The sequence below is a fragment of the Pholis gunnellus genome (genome assembly GCF_910591455.1).
Source record: "Pholis gunnellus genome assembly, chromosome: 9".
In the NCBI taxonomy this organism is placed as follows: Eukaryota; Metazoa; Chordata; class Actinopteri; order Perciformes; family Pholidae; genus Pholis; species Pholis gunnellus.
The window spans coordinates 7,756,845-7,779,730 of NC_136535.1; the positions used below are offsets into that span (position 1 = coordinate 7,756,845).

The 22,886-nt window shown below is 44.4% G+C and overlaps 1 protein-coding gene across 2 annotated transcripts in view; it reads left to right on the forward strand.

Annotated features, from left to right (window-relative positions):
- Positions 1 to 3,669: 3,669 nt before the first annotated feature.
- The window catches only part of arhgap42b (Rho GTPase activating protein 42b), a 55,249-nt gene continuing 36,032 nt past the window's right edge, over positions 3,670 to 22,886 (forward strand). For both annotated transcript variants that reach the window (XM_079165678.1, XM_079165679.1), the window contains exons 1-3: positions 3,670 to 3,937; positions 18,872 to 18,967; positions 21,834 to 21,895. In XM_079165678.1, the coding sequence (XP_079021804.1) occupies positions 3,784 to 3,937; positions 18,872 to 18,967; positions 21,834 to 21,895 (312 nt within the window). In that variant the 5' untranslated portion in view covers positions 3,670 to 3,783. The remainder of the gene's footprint in view (positions 3,938 to 18,871; positions 18,968 to 21,833; positions 21,896 to 22,886) is intronic.

Genomic DNA, 22,886 nt, shown 5'->3' on the forward strand with positions numbered 1-22,886 from the left:
CGCTTTTCCCCGCGTCAAAGTAACAAACTGCACCCCCGAGGGCTGCCTGCCGCAGAATGATGGCACGAGAGCTGGAATTGACGGGCGCATTTTAGGAACCAACCCCCCCCCCCCCCCCCCCCCCCCGCCCCTCCCCCCCTCTCTCGCCTCCACCCACCACCAGGAGACCAGACATCCCCCTTCGCATGCACTGACTGCCCCCGCTGTGTGATGCAGTGATATCTGAGGAAATCTAATCAGAGGCCGCCTGACTTGCGCATAACTCTTTGAAGAGCTAATCGATGCTCATTCTGCATGGATTATGGATATCTGTTGTGAAGTTCAAGCCTGTTTGTTTTTTTCCTCCATCAGGCAAGGCCGGAGTGGTCCCCTTTAATGCAGTGAGAACAGGGACTGAAGATGTGTGTCTCATATCTAATATCCTCCTCCCTCGTGTAAGATATGTGCAAGATGTCTCACTCGATCAGTGTGTGTGTGTGTGTGTGTGTGCAAAATGCCTGTGTGGTTCGAGAGATGTGTGCATTGTCTGTGTGTCTCTTTGTGGTTCTTGGTTGGTCTACAAAGGTGCAGCCACAGAGAAAGACATGCACACTGCTTCTCGGTAGACTCATGTTTGCATGACTAACACAAATGTGAGCCTTTTTCGTGAGAGAGGAGTACAGGGACACAGTTTTCTTTTGGGCATCATCTTAATTAAACCAGATTTCCCTCAAAGACTCTACAGGCAGCTATTTTAGATTGCAATTAGCCATGCTTCATACAGCTAACCGCTTGTCCACAAGTCTCAACCGGTGGGCTTTTAAGGCAGTATTTTAGTCTGCTCCTCCGCATAATTCTTCCAAAAGCACTATAACTGCCGAGATGCATTGCGTATTCGGCTTTATTTTCATAGAATTACCTGATTAGTGAAGCGTTGCTTTTCCCACGGTCTGGCCCACCAAATGGATAGCCGCATGCAAGGGCATTATCACAGCTGCAGTAGTCACATTTCCCCGGGCAAAAGCCTCGTCACATTAAACACAAGTTTAATGTGATTTTCGTGGTGACCACAATGAGTGTTGCACCTCCCTGATAACGCACTCGGGGGGGGGGGGGGGGTTCACAAGCAGACGTGAGATTTCATCACTGGGAATGCGTTCGTGTGAAGGAAAAGATGCAGCCGTTGCTGCTGGTTCCTCAGGTGCAGCCGAAGGCCAGACTTTGTTTCAGTTCCATGTCCTCGCAGCTGACTCTGGCTCACTCCTGTGAGTGTGCTGCTGAGCCAGGAAATACACTGGAGTCAAACCTATAGCTGCTACACTCATAGCCAACAAGATGTAATAGAAGAGGGCGATGTGTCATTTCATCAGGGAATGCAAATAATCCAAGAAAGACCTGAGAGCCAGCGTGACCTTGAATTAGTGATCCTATACAGTACTGTAGCGTATATCCACTGTGTTCTTCAGATCCAATCTTTCTCTCTGTGCTTTCCAATAAGAATCTGCTATGTTAGGGCGGACAGGGACCCTGTCTCGCATCTCGGGAAGCCTCCTATTTGTGTATTCTCAGTTGGACATTAACATTTTGAAGCCTGTTCAGTCACAGGACACATAGGAAGCAACCTTTTTAAGCTCCCCTTGTTTTGGCAGATTCATAATGTCATTGTGGTCCCCTAGGTGCAGCACGAAGCGAGCTTGTCAAAGCTCTGACAAAATATTCCTGGTACGCTGCTTACATTTTTTTCTTTTTTGTACCTGGTCAGATGAAGCATCGCGGCGTGACTTTCACATGAGCACATTACATTTATGAAATAACAATAAATCATATATAATTTATTGTTATCTTTTTTGAGAATGCATTTTGACCACAGGCCTGGTGGACCGCGGCTGGAATGTGACGCTAACGCACTCTAACAAGCATCCACACGACTCTGCCCAGGAAGGTTATCTGTCTCCCATGATTTATCTCTCCGCTACCTACAGTCAAAGCAGGTCTTATTATGTTATTAGGCTGCGAGTTAGTTATTATGGAAGATGGGCACGAGGCTACTTTTTCAAATGACACAGAGCAAACGCCCCATCCACACTCTCCATAGCAAAGCTTTAAATTATTAATACGCTTTCATTTGTGTGTGTGTGTCTGTGTGAGTGTGTGTGTTGGTTCCAGTCGGTGCTGCAACATCCGCCTCTCTGTGGAGATTGTTTTTGCACTTTGCTCAGAGATAAAGCCGCTTCTCAGCCCCCTGTTGCTCTAAAGCACCATCAGTAGAAAGAGTCATCTGAAAGACTCCGCTCCATGCCTACCAAAAAGACTCTTTTGGGGTGTGACATCATTATCACTATCCTTCCCCGTTGCGCGAGGAGTATGTGACGAATTCCTTTAACTCCAATTAGGCTCTTGTATAATTACTTCCATTTACCAAGGTATTAATTCAGATCCCTCTCCTCAAACCCCTCACTAATTCCAGTATGACGCATTGTCCCCCATCATTTTCTACACAGCACACACTTCATTGCTTTAGCAAAGCAAGCCCATTGGCATCATTTAACCAGCGACTCTGACTGAGTCACAGCTCAGAGGGTGTAATAATAAGATAAGAGTGAAATAAAACGTAAGGCTATTATAGCAAATATATTGTTTAATTGGAACACTGAGTAATGATAAACAGGAGTTAAATATTGTGTATTTGTGGAAAAAGCCTGCAGAATCCCACTGTTTGTGTTGCTGCATTTGGATGTGAAGCAGAAGGAAATTTGTCACAGAAATATGGCACGAATAGCCCATTTGGCAGGTGTAAAACTCTTTCAAAAGCTTTATTAAATCAGTGTAGATATGGCACCAGCATATTGCTGCTGAGTGGTGCGCTGACTCAAAGGTGGCCCGAGGCATGAGCAGCGGGGCTCGGGGCATGGTGGCCACCATTTTGTCATAAGATTAATGTGTGCGCACAAATATTATCTCACAGTTTTGTACTATTCCTGTATTTTCACAGAAACTGACCTTTCTCACAGCAGAGGTGTTTTAATTAAAGCACAGGTGTTAGGTATGAAGCTATCGATGGCTCCATTCTATTCAAGTGTCCAGTGAGAGTGACAGTGAGCGTGGGTGCACCATACCGGGAATCCTGCAAGCAGCTAAATGGAATTCAGCCATCATTAAAATCATTGTTTACACCTGTGCTTTTCTTCTGACAGTCAAAATGTGTTAAAATAGCCTGTTCAACCCTGTTTAATAGACCAATCTCTTTCTAATTGTAAGTTTTTGGTTTAAATTGAGTGAGTGAGTGAGTGAGTGAGGTGGGGTTGTGGGGGATATTCTCCTCAGGAACCCCCAAAAACTGTTGAGCCAGCTCTGTTTTAACTCTGTTATGTGTAACTTAAAGGAAGCACTGTATAGCCCGCCTATGTATGCGTTTCATTTAATTGTTCTGCTTTTCTGCATGTAAAGTGTTGTTTTTTGTAAAGTACTTTCATTTTGAACTACGGTAGGTTGACGTGTAACATCTAGTCCCTGAATGTTTGACAACAGAGACCGACCGCTGGTCCACAGAAAGTGTTTCAAACTATCCGAAACTAACCAGCAGGAGTCACACAACCACTATTTTTTAACGAAAGGTAGCCCAAAAAAAAATCAAAGCGGAAGTGAGGGACGAAGCGGAGCTGCAAAACTTTTTTTTTTGGAGGGGGGTAACTTGCAGAGTGAGACGGCTGCATCACAGCGGCACTACGTGATGCAAAGTACACAAAAAAGCGTGTATACTCCGAGTAAAGTTTGAAAGGAAACTTCGTCGTTGAGGTAGATACAATGGGACTCCCCACTTTGGAGTTCAGTGACTCTTTCCTGGACAGTCCGGACTTCAGGGAGCGTCTCAAATGCCACGAAATCGAGCTGGAGCGGACCAATAAATTCATCAAGGAGCTAATCAAGGATGGGAACATGCTAATCACTGCGCTCAAGAGTAAGTAGTCCTTTAACGCTCCTACGGGTCCAGGAATAACCTTTCAAAAGAAACTAACTACCTGAAAGCCACGGGCGACCTGTAATTAGCGGGTGCATTCATTACAGCGTGTTTTAAATCCACTGTGTCAGTGTCTGAATGGTGCCGTCCCTCTGTGAAGCCAATGCCACCGCGAGCTCAATGAGCCCGTAGTCCCCCGTTGGGAAACTGTTATATTGCGGGTGAAAAGGTTTAAGTCTGTACCTCACCTACACACATTAATTCATAACTCGGGGGGGGGGGGGGGGGGTTGTTCTAATTCCAGGACTTTGTTTGCCTTTCTGTCTGGCTCTGCATGCATGCATTGGCACAGACTCTCTGTGGTGTGAATGCTCGTACTCTGCTTTAACGCGCTAATGCTCGGAGGTGGAATATGCTTCTGTACGTTCACGCAAACGTCACTGACTTCTATGAGTGTCCCGATGAGGATGCTCGCGCTTTAGCCACGGGTCACTGTCCTCTCGGTCTCAAATACCACCGTGCTGATTAAAGTGGACTTCCTGTTCGCGCTGTGAGTGTCCCCGAAGGGACCGACGTTTTTTTTTGGTCTGCTCCCGTCAAAAGTGTGTCTGTGAAATGGAGAAAGATTAGAAATATTGGCCTAATAAATATGGAAAGTAGCCGGCTGCTAGAGGAGGATGGTGAGGCCAACAGCGGAGTGTTGTATAGCGCACTCACTGACCCCTTCACTCAGGACTATAGTACTTTTCCCACTGCTCAACCTCACATGGCCCCGACAACCTTTACTGACATCATCAATCCTGTTCATGCTTTCACTCTTCATCACCATTTCTACACATCAACATGTGCTGTGCATGTCTGGGTCAGTCATCCACAATAACACCTATAGTGGACGTATGGACGGGGGTTAAAGCTGCCGTATCTTAACTTTTCTTTTCCGCATGAAAGCCTCAAATATTTAATTGTATTAGCTTTAATAAGCAGTCTTATTAGACTGTGTGTTTGGCACTATGTGTGCGCATCTAAGTCGTTTTTGTGCCAGAAATATTGATCCATGATCAAGTGCATAGGAACCCATAGAGGTGTACGCCTTTTTGTATTTGATGATCGATGATTGATATTGTCCTTTTAGAAATTATGCTTTTTTTTTTTTTTAAAGATAATAATCAGCTCTCCTGGACTAATCAGTTAGAAATGGGACAATGATGTGCACCATACATCCCATTATTCTAAAGTGTGATGAAGAGTTGGATGGTCAAATAATCACAAAGACAACTAAAGTACAAGACGGTTCCTTTACTCACCAAAACGTCCTTTACTTTCCCAAAGTGGCATTTACAGCTTTTCTCAAATGTTCTATACTGCTGAACAACAGTACATACCATCGGCCACGTTTCCATCTCGGCGTCTCTCCAAAACATCTCATTCAAGCTTTAAAACCTTATTGTGTCACTAAATTGGCCAACACCAGTAGAATGAGAAGTCTCACAATGGCAGTCAAAATGTTTCTTTTGAACACATATTGTTTTTGTCCACACTGAAGGCTCACTGTGCTGTACACAAATGACCGGTTTCTCCCGCTGAATGATGTCATGTATGGCGCTGAGCTTTTCACATTCCGAATTCAACCGCAGGTAAAAATGTTTCCGGGAAAAATCTGTACTGCACAACACTGTAGTACACAGAAAAATGACGTGCACATTTCTGTGTAACGGTGTTAACATGCACTGTATGGAATTTGCCTCAAAATGACATCCATGCTAAAAAAAAAAAAAAAGCTCAGTTTCTGAAATAACCTGCGGTAGTTCAGAGAAAAACAACACATTGTACCTCCTCACAGTACGCAACAGCAGCGCACAGATATTTATGGCTCTTACGTGTCTGACAGATCTTCATAATTGAATGGGCCATTTTGCATTTGATGGCTCGAACCCTGAACGAATGTTTCAAAGTTAAGAGTGTGACCGTTTCACTGAGAATCAACTCATCAGTATTTAATCAGCGAGCCGTGTGTGAAGTGGTTATTGTGCAAATTGTATTAACTCTTCTTTTGCACATGTGCCAAAACACGAGCAATTTGCTTGAATAAATGAGTAAATGAAAACTCATTGTTAAGAGATGAAAAACAAATTGTCATTCAAGAATTGAGCCGAAGCGACTGAGGAAACACCGTTGTAGTGAGGTACACACTGTTTGTTCACACTGTTTCACTTCCATGTCTCTATGGGTACGTCAACAAAGCCGGTGAGGAGCACTTAACATTTGGGTCATCATGCCTTACAGCTGGAAGAATCTATTTCTGAGGGCAGCTGTAGGCCAAACCTATTTATTTTTTTGGAAGCAGGGAAAGCTGTTCCGTCAGTGGGCAGGGCACCACAGGTGGACAGGAATACCCCGCTGAATGGTTTATTCATGGCAGGATGTCTGAGGACCAATACCAAATAAGACCTCGACGCTCCAGGTTGTGCTATGCATATAAGACAGAGGGAAGAGAACTGAGGCTTTGATTGCTTTTGATTGGTTTATTGATGCATAAAAATGGTTTACTTTAGACCTTTTTGGGTCCCGCCCCTTCATGTCCCAGGTGTCCTGTCTGAGGAAATTAAAAGTTAAAATACAGGAATGTAAAATCAACTGGACATGCACCTCAAGGTGTAAACCTTTGTAGTAAACAACCCCAAAAACTAGTTATAGCAGGGCATTTTTGGGTTGTATTTGCCTTGTCGTCGATGCGACGCGTGGAACGGTCCTGTAACTGGAAAGCCCAGTTTCAGTCGGGGGGCGGAGTGGGAAGCCAGCAGACGGAAGTAAATTATTGATGGTCTTTAACTTGGGACGCCACAGAGGTTTATGACCCTTTATGACCCGCCAGCAGTGGAGACATTACCGGAAGATCTTTAATGGACCCCCTTTTTTTAATAGCAATCGTCTCATGTTTCAAAATTGAATAGTAAACCATAATTCACCCGTCTTCACTGGTCCCGTCGGTGCGAACGAGGCCCTGTTGAGCCACGGTTGACTTTCATGTTAATACGTTACCTGTAAAATGGTCCTAGGCGTTACTGAGACATTGATTTTACTGTTCTTAATGGATGTGTAACTGCAGTGTGTGTGTGTGTGTGTGTGTGTGTGTGTGTGTGTGTGTGTGTTTAAGTTTAATATCCATGTGCGTGGGAAGTCAGTCGTATGTTTAAAGTCGGTTTGGTTAGAAATGGTGCTCTGTCGCTTAGTTACTTCTTTGTCGGATTAATCGTAGCATCAAATTAATTACCGTCAATCATCTCGGCGGGGCCTTCTCTTGGTCTAAAAATATACAACTCACCTCTATTACATTTTTGCCTCCCCTCTATGTAAACCGGGTGCTAAAACACATCGTAGTCTGAAGCATAAATCCATCATAATGTTTGTATTATGTGGGCCAAACATTCCCAAATCCCATCACATTCTGAATTTATGTATTTGTGGGTGTGGATGAAGTGTTCCAGGCACGAGTGTCTGTCAGCAGATGCAGTAAATAGCTTCGCCTTACTGTCGGTGGCTGGCACTGACTGTTCACACCTGGTGTAGATAACAACTGCTGACTTTTATTAATCCCCCTGCATGACGGCTGTAATTGAATACACTAAAAGGCACTAATTATCCCTTAGTGGGTTGGGCGGGAGAAATCACAGATACGAGTTAAATCAGGACACATTTTAGATGTGGGGGGTTCGTGTGTCTACAAAGCCCCTGGGCAGGTAGCCAGGCAACGTCGGAGGCTAACGTATACTTGAAGTCTATGCCGCTATGTGTGGTAAAACCATCAGGCAAAAAAAAAAAGAAAAATATACCTATATGAGACCGATCAGCTGACATGTGCATCTCTAAGCTCTACCATCATGTCTCTATGATGAATATGAAGCAACAGCCGGCAGCTGGTTAAAAACATAACCATGGAATAAACTGAAAAAGACAATTTGAACTTTCTATATATACAAAATGATTGACATGGCGGAGGAATTATGCACCTCATCCATCATGGTTGTATATCAGAATGAGAACACCTCCTCATGTTTATCGCTTCACATCAAACGCACACAGAGCACCGCGGGCATCCCATTTGCAGTCTTCTTTCTCCCCACCTGTCATGTACAGTAAATCCCATATTCATTACCACTTTTAGCCAGCGACGGACACGGCCAGCTCCCAAGAAAGAAATATAATACTTCAGACTGTGTAGCTCGCCATCCTAGCTCGATGACTTTTATCCCAAACAAAGAACTTTGTTTAATTTGCTCTTCGTGTTTGAGCCGGTGTCCTCCTGAGAGGGGCTGCTGTACAGCGGGCCAATTGATTTAGAGGACAAGCTTCACAACATCCTTTCAGAAAGCTGCGGGGCGATGTCACAGTTGCCTCATCCATATTTCCAAAGGATCCGGTGGAAAAACTGAGTTGCTGGCCCAAAAAACAAAAAAATGGGAGTGTTGTAAAAGAGCTGTTCCAAGTGGCACTGCCAAGACACCGAGCATTATCGTGTGGTGTATTAGCTATAGAGCGTGCCCAACATGGATCACAATTTAATGCCATTGATGAATGTGATGTGGAAAACACAGTGAGGCTAAAGGCCCCACAGCTGGTCCCCAGTGCAGTGATGGAGTCCTCAGAGACTCTGGGCGACGGCTCGTGCCCTTCACGCATAATTTGTACACATTTGCAAAATAACGAGCCGACCGCTCACAGCTGTAGCAGGTAGGGCATGCAGAACTCACAAATTGAAGGCGCAAAGTCAAAAGTTTATTTATTTTTTCCATGCTGCTCTTCAAAAAGATACTTGATACTTGAATCGGAGTAAGCGTTTCATTTTCATAAGCCTTAAAGAATGCAGCCGGATTAGCCCGGGCTAAACTAGCAGACAGCCCGTTATTATGTCAGCTGACGACTTTGAGTCTCCGCCACCACCCCGTGCCCACGCCTGCTCACCAGCTAGAGTGATGCTTCCTCCTGGGGACACATGCAGTAATGAATGGCTGACACGCACTGGTGTTATTATGGAACCCCACCCCCCCCCCCTCCCAAAAAGAAAAAGGATTTAGCAAGTCTCCAAAAGGCTTCTGAACTGTGCCTACATAATTCTGAGGTATTCATTCGACTTGATGTAGCTGAAATGAGTCACTGTTTTATTAGTCGGTGACGTGACGCGTCGGCCTTTTTTCCTTCTTAAAAGTGATTTCACGATAGCGCTCTCAGCTTTGGGAACTCTTGCCTGTTTGTTTGTCTGAGGACAGATGATGCTCCCAAGGCTCAGCCACAGGAAGTGTCCTGTAAACATGCTTGTGTAACCATCCCCCCCCCCCATCCTCCCGCAGATATCATTTGGCCGGACATCGTTCTGCCTCACTGAGTGGGTGTATGTGTTCTCTCCACGTGCGCTTGCGCGTCTTTGTCGGGACTGTGAGCGTGAAGCAGATTGTGTGTCGCAGGATTTTGGAGTTTTCCTAACACATTGCTGCTGCCTTGACTACGTGGATGAGTTTGAACTCGTGTAATGGAAACAAAATATACAGGAGTACAATGTGCGGCTCGTTTTAGCTAATAAAGCTGAGCGGCGAGCGCGGCACTGCGAGGGGGCTCCCGTGTTTTTTTGCTAAAAAGGGATTAGACGTTTGAATTCTTTAAAGCCGCCTCCCCTCAGACTGTGCGGGGGAAATGTGTTAGACTCCAGATTCCAGGTCTGTTCTGAAGCACTCTGTTGTTCCCCTGTCAGTCAAAGTGATTGTCAGGCCGCTCTCGCGCCTCGCAAGTCGCCCGGCAAAATGTTGCTTTCTTCAGACTGAAAAGGATAAGGTGGCGCATTTGTGTTTGTCCTCCACAACATTCATTATTTGAGCTAAGTGCTGTGCTTACCCCCCCAAAAAAATGCAATGCTAGTCTACTAGGAGGAAATACCTGAGGCACATTGTCTTGCAGTACCTTTGCTCGGGTAAACACGTGATTTGTGGAGGCTAACTCATGCAGACTCGGCTGGCAGACAACGGTACGAGTGTGCTTCACATTCTGAGATTGTGCGTGGTGAAAGGCGGGGAATTTGTCGACTTAGACTAGGCGGATGCTAAACTCAGACTTGGGATGGCACATTAGAAAGTATCCAGCGTGGGTTGCCAAGTTCTGTCAGGAAGCGTTTAGACAATAGGGGGGGGTTAAATTAGCTTTGCACGCCTTCTTTTTTAATTTAGAATTTTCTCACAGTGTTCTGTGCTAATTGCGCTTGCCTTGATGAGAGCAAGAACGCCTCACTCAAAACAGACATGTTGTCAAATGCTTATTCTTTTTCTTTTTTTTCCTGAGTGCTTCTTCGTTCCTCTTTGTCAGAAGTTGTGTCAGACGTGTTGCATGTGCGTCTTCTGAAAGAAACTCTCTCGACTCGGTCTAAAAGGCTGTGGACTAGCCGATGAATGGTGGAGGCTGGCCTGAATCTTTTTCTTTGGAGCTTAAGAACAGGCATTGCGTCAGCTTCATATCAAAGAGCCGCTGTCAGTTTATTCCATCTCTTCAGTAGTTTTGAACAATGTAGATAACCATGCAGAAGTGCAGTCTGCAGAGATAGGTGAGTATAAAAGGTAACTGATCATCAGTGACCTGTGCATTGCTGAAATATATTTACATGAAGTAGCCAATAGTCAGCACACATATAGTTATTATAGATTACTGGTTATTTCATGGAAATACCAGAGTTTGCTTCAGTTTCATGCCTCGAAAAAAGGAAGTTAAGTTCCCGAACATGTCTTAAACACCAACCCAAACTTCCTTGCTTGCTTTGGAAACCAGTGATGTGAAAACGGTTTCAACAGCCAAATCACCAACTGCTATTTTAATGGTAGAACATTGTGTATCACGGCACCACAGAGACCATGTTCTCTAATCTCTTCCCTTCATGTTTTATTCAGCCGGGAGCTCTCTGCAACTTAACAATTGGTCCGCAGGTTGACCAACTGCTCCCTAAAGTTACTGCCAGTGTGCAGCTATTAGATAAGGCTTTGTTTCAGGTTGGCGGCTTGGTATGCCGCTGGAGTGCCAAGGCCCATCTGGTTGCCCTTCCCCAACCACCTGCTGAGCAACTGACAGGCAAACGCTACAGTAAGCAGGTGCAAGAGGCTTGTACCTGAAGGGCCACCCCCCCCCCCCTCCAAATGGAATCAAAGCGGAACAATGCGCCCTACTGTTGCATCAAAGAGATCTCCTGGTCTCTCATTAATCCGGGTGCGCAGAGGCGTTCTCCTTTGATGAGCGTCTCATCGGAAATCAGCAGCGTCTCGCTGACGAGGCCGAGTGTTTCTCGCTCCGATGGCCGTACAGTAGTAGTGCATTTGTGACTCGGTAAAAGACAGATATGTGTGTACCTTTTGTTGCTTTTTAATGGAACACATTTGACAGACTTTGTTTTAAAAGCTTTTGTGTGCTAATTTGTGTTCGGGCACTTCATTAGAACCTTGAAGAACATTGGCAGGTGAGAAAGAACAACAGGGACGCTGCTCAGTAATTATTATTGCTGTGATGGGTGCGTCAGTAACATAACACAGAAGTGCTGGAAGTGCAGCACGCTGACGTCCCAGCATGCCTGAACATGTGCCAGCCGACAGGACATTTTTGAAATACTTAATGTTTAAAGTACTTGCAGTGTTTGCCTGTAATTGTTTTTGTCTGACAAAATATCATAAAAACTTGTGATGTGTCGCATTCGCAAAGCTCTACGGAAACGGCAAAACTCCATAAAACAAAGAGCTGATGCACTAAATAAGTGGTGACGCAGTGAACATTTAACTTACACATGACTGATCAGCTGTTTCCACTGTCACTGTCATATTTATATCTTCTTTGTCTCCAGACAACATGAAACGCACCCAATAGAGGCTCACGTGAAAGAACAATTAAAACTCGTCCAATTGAAACAGATTCCTGAAGCCCTCTCTCCGTGTTTCTCTCGTATCGGATCAGAGAACTCGTCTTTGTTTCCAGCTCGCGATCTTCTTCTGCTCTGTTTCCCGGCGGATTCCAGCAGTTCAAGCCCAGCTGTAGCGCCACCTTCTGACCAAACTGCGCCCCAGCCGAGATGAATCGCTCCAAACCAGTTGATGGAAAAGCGCCTCATTTGCATTTTTTTGCTCTATTTCAAAAGTTTGCTTAAAGTTTGCTTGACTATCGAATGGAAACACAAACTGTTTCTGTGTGTGTCACATCACTGTTGCTCTATTTCAAGCTTCATGTCTGCTCTTTGTTAGTGCAGTTTGTCTGTGATTTCGTCAGACTATTTATATATTTGTTAAGCAGTTTATATGACCGATGCCCTTGCAAGTTAGGTCCAAATGCATTAGTGTCCTTGGAGACAGTTTCTCACGTCACATTGTAAACCTGAAGCAATTAAAAGACAACAGCTGTTAATTTGACCACCGTTGTATTTGGAGGGCCTTTCTAAAATGTTGACGTTCTAATGACTAATGAGGTTGGTTAATGAGTAAGTTTAGCGTCAGGCAATGTTCTGTGATACTGGTATACTGATGTATATGCAATACCATTGCCTATACCAAATTTGATGATATAGATGCATTAATTACTCAATAACACATTGAGCCAAGAGTGAAGAGTTTGTGTCGTATAGTTTGAGATTGCCTGTATGACACATATACATGTAAATGTTACATAAAACCTCTGCACATGCATCGTCTGTGGAAGTCCAACGTGTGCGCGTCCTTAAACATCGTGCACCCCAGCTGTTTGCCAGAGAGACAGACAGACTCCCCTGCAGCTCTGTCTGTGTTTTGTCAGGGGTTTGTCAGCAGATGGAATTTTTTGGTGGTAGCCTATGCGGTTGCCCTGGAGACGAGATAAAGGGTGTACCCGGGGGGGGGGGGGGGGGGGGGGGGGGGGGCTGACAGCCAGAGTCCTCTCCCTCACGTCTAACCAGAGGAGCTGCTCCATCCGGCCACACGGCTCGACTGGGTGGTCAGCGTGCTGCTCTGTGATTTAAAGCCTGTGTAGGAGGACGGTACAACACCACCATTGTTCTTTGTGTTTCCTCCGTGTGTGAAGAATCATTAGTGCGGGTCAAAGACGTGGTTCGTTGAAAATTGCATGCAGGGGTGAGATAAAACGTTTTGCTGAGTGTCATAATATGAGAAGGCACTATTTTGATGCGGTGGTATAAATAGTGTATTAATGAGTCAACCTAAAATAGGTCTATTTATTTTTTTACCTCTGTTACTCGTGCTTCAATAGCTCTTTCTTTCCTTTATTCTCAGTGTTGCACTTCATGTGGTAAATACCGTCTTCAGATTCCGACCTCATCAAAGACGCGCTTCTCTCCTTTTGTTACTCCCCTGCACAGAACGGCTCTTTTCTCACCACACATGCTCAAAGTGGAGTGCACCTTCCTCTGTCAGAAGAGACGGAGAGGAGTAAGATGAAATACCTGCAAAGTCTCTTATTTCCTATACACGCAAATGAAGATGCCTCTTTGTCTTTTATTCCTCATCTCCTCCATTTCCTCACCAATTGAAGCATTTGTGGCCTGCTGCTGTACGCCTCTGTGTTCCTGTGAGGTGTTATTTACTGTAATACTTGTAATATGGCCACTCACGGCATGACGAGCCTGCACAGAGCACCATAAACATCAAACGTGGAGTTTTTGGGGTGTTTAATACACTTGCCTTGTCATTTAGTTTACTATAAACTATATTTGCTCAGTTAAAAAGCTTATGAACAAAAACGTAACTCCTCAGTAGACTTAAATATTTGGATGCAGCACACCAACAGTTAGCATTTAAACCTTTAAACTGGTCAAACAGCGTGGCAGCAGGGGGGCCTTTGGCTGCAACGTTTACACAGATGATCATTCCTTTCCTGCTTGCCTAAGGTTAAAAAATAAATACGTTATGTTCATTTATCTTCCTTTATACCGATTCCGTTCCCATTTATCTTTGCTGCTCGCTCCTGTGATCACTTCAACTGAGTCGCTTTCTTTTTTAACCGCTCGAGCAACATTTCCCGCCGCACCCACTAATGAGCGGAGGGAGGAAATCATTCGTGGTGATTCCCAAACTTCGTAAATTATGCATGTGGACAGAAAACAAACACAAAATTGTTGTGCCAGGTCTTTCTTGAGCGTTGCCCCTAATTAAAATACGGTACACATTTACTCAGTCATATGTTCACATTGGTGTTACTGGAGAGCCTCAACCTATTCCCTTAAGCTCTGCTGGTGTGTGCTACGTCTGAAATCCTACACGGTGCTTATCTAGACTGTTGAGGCGCGTAAACTTAGAGAGGGGAAAACCAACATTTGGATATTTATCAAGTTATTACACTGTTCGTGTATTTATTTGACAAGCTCTGTTTTCTCTTCCTTCCTTGACTGAAAGTGATGACAGTGCACATTATTTTAGACGGAGTTAACTGCTCGCTATCAGTTCTCTTGCTACTCTGTGAGGCGAGTGAGTCAACGAGCCAAAGCTTGTGGCTGCTGTCGTCTTTTGTTCCACAGCAATAGAGAACCAACGTTCTGTCCAATGGGAGCTGTAGCAGTGGAATGCTAATGCTAAATGCTAAAATGATCGTTATTTTCCTTTTTGTTGAAGTGATGGAGCGCTCAGAATGTACCACCAAGTACAATTGCAATTCCAATTTCTTTCTGCAATCAAATGTTTTTCATTGAACAAAAAGGAGCCAAGCTCCTCGAATGTTAAATGTTGTCTTTGCTCGTTTCATCTAAAATCAACAACTGTTGAACCGTAAGTTCGTCTCACTGTGATGACATTTACTGCTGCGTGGTATTTACTGATGTAATGAATAAAACTAAGAGCATTTGTCTCCACAGTGAATACGTGTTTGATGCTTATTTATTAACGGTCCTGAAACATTCAGAAGAACAAAAGTTGTTTTTATTCTTATTCACAGCACAGCTGCGTTGTCTCTTTTAGCTTACTCTTGCGATCTCACTCTCTTATAATTTAATTTTTTTTTAAAGCCTAACTTTACTTTTAATGTCAATAAACAAACTGCCCAGACCAGGGCCTTTTTTTCTGGAGGGTAAAATGTCCCTGGAACTAAAACTAGACGCAGTGAGTTCCTTAAAAGGTTCACAGTCTGTGGGGAAAGTGTGACTAAATCAAAACGCATTTCATTTAAATCAGAAACCATCTGACTGAAGAATAAGTAAACGAGACTTATCAGTTCTCTAAATATGAACGTCTGGTGATCAACAGTGTGAGATACTGCTGTGCTATGCAAACATAAGCACACTTGATATTGGCTACTGTTGGTTAAATATTATTACAAAGAAAGCAAAGACCAGATGATCATGTTGATTTTATCATACGGTTGACGCGATTCCTTGGTTTCCGGTGGCGATCCAAAGCACTCCGTTGACTGTAATGATAGCTTTGTTTTGTGAACGTCACAGCGAAAAGATCATCCACCATTAATGGCCCCGCGAGCATCTCCAGACGACTGCAGCGAGCTATCGATTTCAAATCAGCAGCCTTTGAGTCAAAGCAGGAATGATGGGACCTCATCACCGGCACAATGCAGCTCGTTGAAGAAGGAAAAAAAAAAAAGTTCCACTCAGGGGCCGACTCAGCAACATTCACAAGCGGTCAGACGCGCTCATTCAATATGGTGCAGATGTCTTTAAGAGCCTTTCAATCTGTGGTCTCATTGAGTAAAAGTCTTGTTATTCTGGTCCGAGCAACAACTAAAATACGCTGAGATACAACGCAACAATGCTTTCTCTGTGCTTAAGAAAAAGATACCCGCTGACAATCTTTTTTATCAGGCTTTCCAAGCAATTTATGTTCCTGTGGAGATGAGGGCATTGATTTTTCGTGGGCTTTTATAAGGCCGGTTTGTTCTTCGGGATGCCTGTTAGATAAACTATTGTTGTCACAGTGGGAGCCGTATAGGTTTCAACTCCCAGCCCATTATAAAGTTAGACAACACACTGGGAATGTGAAGGATAGTCATTTCATACCTTTTAACTTTCAGCCATCATTATCACGGTTGATGAAGATTATTGGTTATTTTGGGGAATCAGTTTTTATTCGTTGAAAAAATGCGAAGTTTGGTCGGGCACCACCAGTACCATTACTGCTTTTATTTTTGACAGAATGTCACACTTTATACTTCTTATGTTGTAGTAAACGTGAGTGTATATGGGATCCTTCTTAAGGGCTCTTACATTTCCAATACCAAGATTTGAAGCACATAACTGTGTATCCATAGAGTAATTACAGTTCTAAACACTATGCAATATATATTACTGTGTGTCTTTGAAGTTCACAGTTCTTTTTTTTTTTTGAAGTGAAGACATCGCTGTCGGTAAGAGACGAAAAGGAGAGGAGCAATTAACGAGGCGCTGGATGTGAGAGAAGTGTGTACATTTCAAACCGTGTGGGCTCCAAAACTAAAATGTCAGAGTATTTCAGAACCTCCATTTTGCGTTTTAATTATAAATTCCGCTGAATTATGAAATGTTAAAAGCCTCCATTATGTGCTGCAGCTCCATCCCACTCTTTAAAGTACTCGTAAACATAGGTTACTTTCACCTCAGCAAGAAGATACTGACAGAGCTGCCACGGCAGATCCACACTCACACACTAACCTTTATGTAACCGAGGTATGAAACCAGTTGAAATCAGTTGCATAATAACACAAATAAATCAAATCAGAAGTGATTCATGCAGTGGTTCAGCTATTCACTGGTCAGCACTGCAGTTACTTCGCCTCTTGGGTTAGAAAGCAGCTGAATTGCTTTTCCTCCCAACATGTTCATCCAGATCATTGGATACATAGCTTTCCTTTTATAGATCTACATTTTCACACATGTATGAGTCATATTTAAAGGTGCTAGATTCAGTAACCAGAGCGTTAATACAGCAGCAGACAACTATATGCTGTGTAAAGACACCTGAGCAGAGAATGAAGTCGCTCTCCCTCCTTGCGTGGTGTAATCTGAGTTTCTCTGTGCTTTGTTGACATAGCCGGTGACGGCCGTGTAGTGCATGCTAGTGCACGTGAGCGTGCCCCGCTGGCTCGCTCACGGCAGCCGCTCTGTGCTGTGCTCGTACGCCGGTTACCGCTGATAACGCCGTTCCACCCCACGACGTCAACTCAGACGTGTAGCGCCCACCCTCCGGTAAGCACCGTTAGCTCGGTCAGCATGTTTGCCATTAGCTGCGAGCCGCCCGCTCAGCCGTCGCCACGAGTAGTTTTAGTAGAGTAGTGGTTATTTCAACTTTATTTCACTCCTCATAAGCGTGCTGCATTGAACCCATCCTGCGCATTAGGAGCAGTGGGCTGCTGTAAAGCGCCCGAGGAGTGACTTGAGGTTCAGATTCTTGCTCAAGGGCAATAAGCCGACAGTAGGAGCCAAAGATGGAAACGCCACCCTTGTGGTTAAAGGACGACCTGCTTTACAACAGAGCATCTGCTCCTCTGCCTCAAAAGAACTTTTGTGGAGCTCACACACAGTTATTTCAGAGGTGAACTGCCAAACCCTGAAAATCAGCAGTCAGGCCAGTTATGGTGTTGGCTAATTGGGGAGTTTTAAGTTTTTGATACTACACATAAACTTTTGAAAATGTTTAAAAAAAGTTAGCCAATTAGCCTTACAACTTAGCTATATAAAAGAAAAAGAGTAGTTGTCACAATAAATTGGATGTTTAATCTGAGAACAATGGTAAATATTAATGACATGTAGTGGAGTGGGGTTATTTTTTGGTGGGTGGGCAGGGTTCAGGAAATTATTTTTTAGTTTTCATGTTCCGGGGTTGTTCGTCCAAACGTACCTGCGCGATATCCCAGGAACGCCTGCACGGGAATTTCTTCAAATGTCACACTAACATGCGCCCGATGATCAGCTGATGAGATTGTGGTGCTCAAAGTCACTGTGACATCACAAAACGAGTTTGTGGCCGCAACGCAATAATCCATTTTCTTGTCATGACAATTTCACACGCATGCCATCATGTTGAAGCGATGACATTTTGGACAGACACGGATGTAAACTGCCACTTGACTGGTTGGCGGAGGCGGAGGCGTCAGTCTTAGGTGACAGACTGTGACTCCTCTGACTCTAGAATGGACTTGTAACACTCTGGTTGACTCATCACTACGAACATTGAACAGTTGGTCAATTCTGGCTTATTGTTCTCTTCAACAACGATTGCTAAGGCTCATGGGTACTGTAGTGTTTAGACCCATTCAACATGCCAAGCTGATGGACCAAAATTTCTCCTGTGCTACTCTTGAATTATCTAGGGTTATTTAAAATAATCAAAACTGTCAAATGCAAATTTGCAATTGGAGAACCACTGAGAAAGTAGAGATATCTATTTTTTCGCTGACATCACCAGCGAATGTTTGAATTCGAGGCCGCTGAAAAACTGGAAATATAAGAAGTCGACTGTCAAAAATTAGGACAACACTTTATCACAACTAAGCTCCTGGAATGCAATCAATTCTGGATGTACATCAAGCCGAGAGAGAGAGTATCCAAACGTCTTTAACTCTCGATGTGTGCTGTATCATTTCAGACACAAAGGTTAGGCAGCTCAGCTGGGCTTAATTTTTCTGGACAGATGTCGGCATTATGATCAATGTACAAGCGACAAAGTAAATTTAAAAGATATTGCAGCGACTCGCGGAACTGCTATTGTATGAATGTCAGTGGGCATGGAACTGGACAGTCAGCAGATCATAAAAGTGCATTATCTCGCTCTGCTGCTCCCCGGAATTGTCGAGCCAATGCTCTTCTTAAGTCCCGCTATGTTGATGCTGTAGTTATTGTAATATTGAGGCTGGGTTTTCTCGTTTTTCTTTCTCATCACCCTGCTGCCAATTTTTTTTATCCACGTCTTCGGTGATTCATGTTTCGTTGTGATGCTCAGACCCTCTTTGACTTTCCAGATCTCTCTGCTGCCGTCCAGAAGTTCTCCCAGTCCCTGCAGGAGTTCCAGTTTGAGTGCATCGGGGATGCAGAGACGGACGACGAGGTGAACATTGGTAAGCTCAGTTTGGCCAGGAGGGCAGGTCCCTCATTTTTTTTGCTGTCTTTTATACTCCTCCCTCACTGCTCTTCCCAATTAGTCAGCTGTTCACCTCAATCAGAGCCTTGTCTTTCATTTCCCTAAGGATTCTCTTGGGAGATTCTTGCCATCGCCTGCAGTGCTTACACGTCGCTCAAGAGCTAATGTCCTCTGTCTGAGGACCAAGTGCTCAAAGTATGCCATTATTATATTTGAGCAATTGGACAGAAGTAAAAGAAGTAAATGGGGGGAAAAGCGGGAGAGCTTTATCAGTCATTGGGAGCTGTTTTCAGACATTATCAAGCATACTGCTGCAAAGTCTTGCAATGGGATTTGGCTATTGTGTATAGATCGTAAAGTTGTCTGTGATGCATGCATAATTGATGCTATTGATTTGCTTATGATGCTTCCGCTGTATCTTTTCAAGCCTATAAAAGATCAGAGGGACTAATTGTGATCAGTGTCAGAGATTAATGGAGGTGCGAGCCTCCTAGCCTCCCAACAGGAATATGAAAGCAGCTGTGCAGAGGGGCTCTTTGGCTCTAATGGGCTTCTTCTTCCTCTTCTTCTTTTTTTTTTTTCCTGCACTGCTCATTATCCCCATCTTGAGTCCTTTGCTCTGCGGCGCTGGAGAATGCTGAATTACTGTCCATCTGTGAGAGTTAGACCGGATATCGACCTCCTCTACATGAGGCTGTAATGTTCATCTGAATGCATAATGAATGGTCCCGCTTTCCTCCTTTTTTTTTTTCTCTCCCAAAGCTGAAGAGGCTGCATGACAGGCAGACCAATTACGCTTATTGCAAAATAAGCGTAATCCACACCCAAAATCCAATCTGTCATTAGAACCGGGCACGCTTTAATTTGAGACAACGCGCGCCGTCCCTGGCCCCCGATCAAGAGCGGTGTCGATCTCAAATTGAACAGCCGATATTTTTAGCTGCCCACCTGTTTAGTAGATGGACCGGCTCAGTATTTACAGTGCAAGCCTCTGGCACGATGAGAGGCCAGTGGTTTGGCCGCGCCTGTGGCTCAAAACGACAGTCTGTTTGGAAGCGTTGTATTGACTGTGTAATGCAGACAATCGTAAATCCGCTTGGGGATGCAACATTGGCACAAATAACATTCAAAATCAAAAAATTGAGAGTGTGAAAAAAAACCACCAAACACCCTGTAATATTCTGCAAGACTTTACATTTCCTGCATCCACAGCACACAAAGTCATTGCTTACATGCACAAATATCTCACTGAGTGCAACTACTGGGCAAGACGTTGCGTTCAATAAAGCGAAATGATTTCCTCACACTCGAAGCTACACTGCCGTGTTCACTCACCATCTCGGACAGGAAAGGCCATGATTACAGTTTGAGAGGGGGGAAAAATGAAACAATCAATCTAGTCATCAATGACAGCGAGCTTTCTGACTGACATAGCTGGACCCTTGCCTGAATGCCAGCCGTGATCTTGATGCGGTTTTTGGTACAGATCACTTTGATGCTCCCAACACTGAGAGCCTGCGTGATGCCGCCAGACGTGCTCACCTGACCTTTTATTGATTTCGCTCTTCGACTTCCTGCAGTGACATTCACATTCCTCGCCAGTTATCCAGGAATCGATTGGGCCAAAAAGATTGATGTGGCTATAGAAATTTAGATTTTTAGAGAAGTTACATGCCCTTCTCTCAGAAGGTCAGTCCTGCAGTCTCCAAGAGTCAGGTGAGGGTTAGATCGGGCAGAAAGGCGTTCAAATCCATGAAATTGATCACAGGAAAAATCGTATAATTATGCAGAAAAACGCTGTACATGTACAGTCTCTCTTTATTTATTGATTTCGTCCACACTCTTGAGGTAGTGGATTTTATTCCCTCCAGTGATTCATCGGGTATATTGCCTTCCCTCCATTTACCAGTGAATGATATGCAAGGCGTAACCTCTCTTTGACTCCCATTTCCTTTTTCTTCTGAGTCTAATCTTGTCCCATCAGCGGCTCCAGCTGTGCCCTTTACCCCCTGAGAGGTTTGTGCTGTTGATAAAGGAGCTCGCGGCGTTAATAGGAGGCCAGCCGGCCTGCCTGCGGGGTCACTGGCACAAAATCATTGCTCGCTGGTCCTTTTTTTAAAAGCTTTGGTGTGCAAATGGTCCGAAATGTCCAAGATGATGCATTTGGCTCCCCGTGCATGGCCGTCTCGGCCGATAATGATGTTACAGCGTTTGGCAAGCGAGGCAGCTCGGCCGCTGCTAAACGGCCGGACGCGATGAAGGTGTGGAGCCGTCAGCTCTTCCGGCAGATGAGTCTCGATGCGCTGCGTTCATCTGGCCCCTCAGAACGTACTATAAGCTACTGAAGTACTGTACAGCCCAGATGGTGCGAACACATCTTGGCCACATCAGTCACTCCTGCGTGGTGACAGCATATTGTGAAGCCTAGCAGGGGGAAGACGCAATCAATGGCTTCCATTCAATTGAAGTATGTTTTTTTTTTTTTTTTTTTTAACTGCAAGTCTTGGTTTTAAATTGGACAGCTGTATGATTTTATTAGGTTCTAAAACGTGTTGCAGCGAAAGCTCCGAAGCCGCAGTGCAAATAAACAATTTTAGCACCGTGCTACAGTGCTTGTGGGGTGCCAGGAACATCTGATGTTTTAACGACTGAGCCACTGTGTTAAAGAGTATTTCCTTCTCCATCATCTGAACATCACAACACAGTGCCCCCCCCCCCCCCCCCCCCCCCCCGTGCACTCCCATTTAAATGTAAACATATTGCACAGGATGAGTTATACCCCAAACGTACAGTGTTTCACCTTTACTATGGTGTTGTGGGAATGATGTTTCTTTGTGTTTCAGCCCAGTCATTCAAGGAGTTCTCCCAGCTGTTGACCACTGTTGAAGAGGAAAGAAGACGCTTGGTAAGAATGCACATTTCTTTGATAATATAGAGGGGTTTTTTTTTGCAAGCGTATAAAACCAAATAGAGGAAGAGCACATGCTTTTCTCGCTTTGACGCTCTTTGAAGAAAAAGTATTTTGACAGAAATTGGTTTGTGCTGTCATATTTGTATTAATTTGTACAGGGGTGAAGTAGAGACATCTGGTGAAAAGAATGCGGTCTGCATTTCCCATTTCCCCCCCGTAAACCAATGTGGACAGGGCCGCTGTATTCTGATCAATTCTCTGTCACCTTATTCAGCTGTGGAAAGACAATGAGGTTGGAATTACCCCGAAACTCCTCAAAGGGACACAAAGTCACAGTAGCAGGAACTGAGAGAGAAAAACAGGTACTGAATACAGCTACAGAAAACATGGAACGCCTTGTTCTCCATTGATCTACTTGAACACTGCGATAGGTTTATTTCCCTTTGTGTACTGTTTTCCCGGCGTGATTTGGCTTCCCGGCTTTATGCTCCACTGCACGACATCCTCAGCTTCATCACCGTGTTGCTCTTGTTTGTGCAGAAAGAAACCCGGGGCCGGCACTTAGCGGGTTTTTTTTTTTTCAAAAGTAGACGTTTCAGATGGTGCTGCATTTCAGAGAAGTGCCTGGAGGCAGGAATTACCTCAGTCCACACACTTCAGCTGTGCTTCTGATTTAGCAAGTCTGATACGCAAATGAGATCCGCTGCAGGTTTGCAGTCCTCGGTTTTATAACAGCCCAGGCCTTCTTCCATTAGGACTCAGCTCTCCGCAAAGGAGCAGACTTTTAACAGCCACCGTTTCATGCAGGGATGGGGGAGCGAGGTTAGATACTGAAAAGACTTAGTTTGGAATAACACTTCAAATGGGGAGGCTTTTGAGGACAAACACACATTTAAGGTAATTCTAAGAACATCAGAGTATCGGGATTTTAAACTGCTAAAGCTTTTCACCATTTCCACGTGAAGCGCAGATACACTGCACCTTA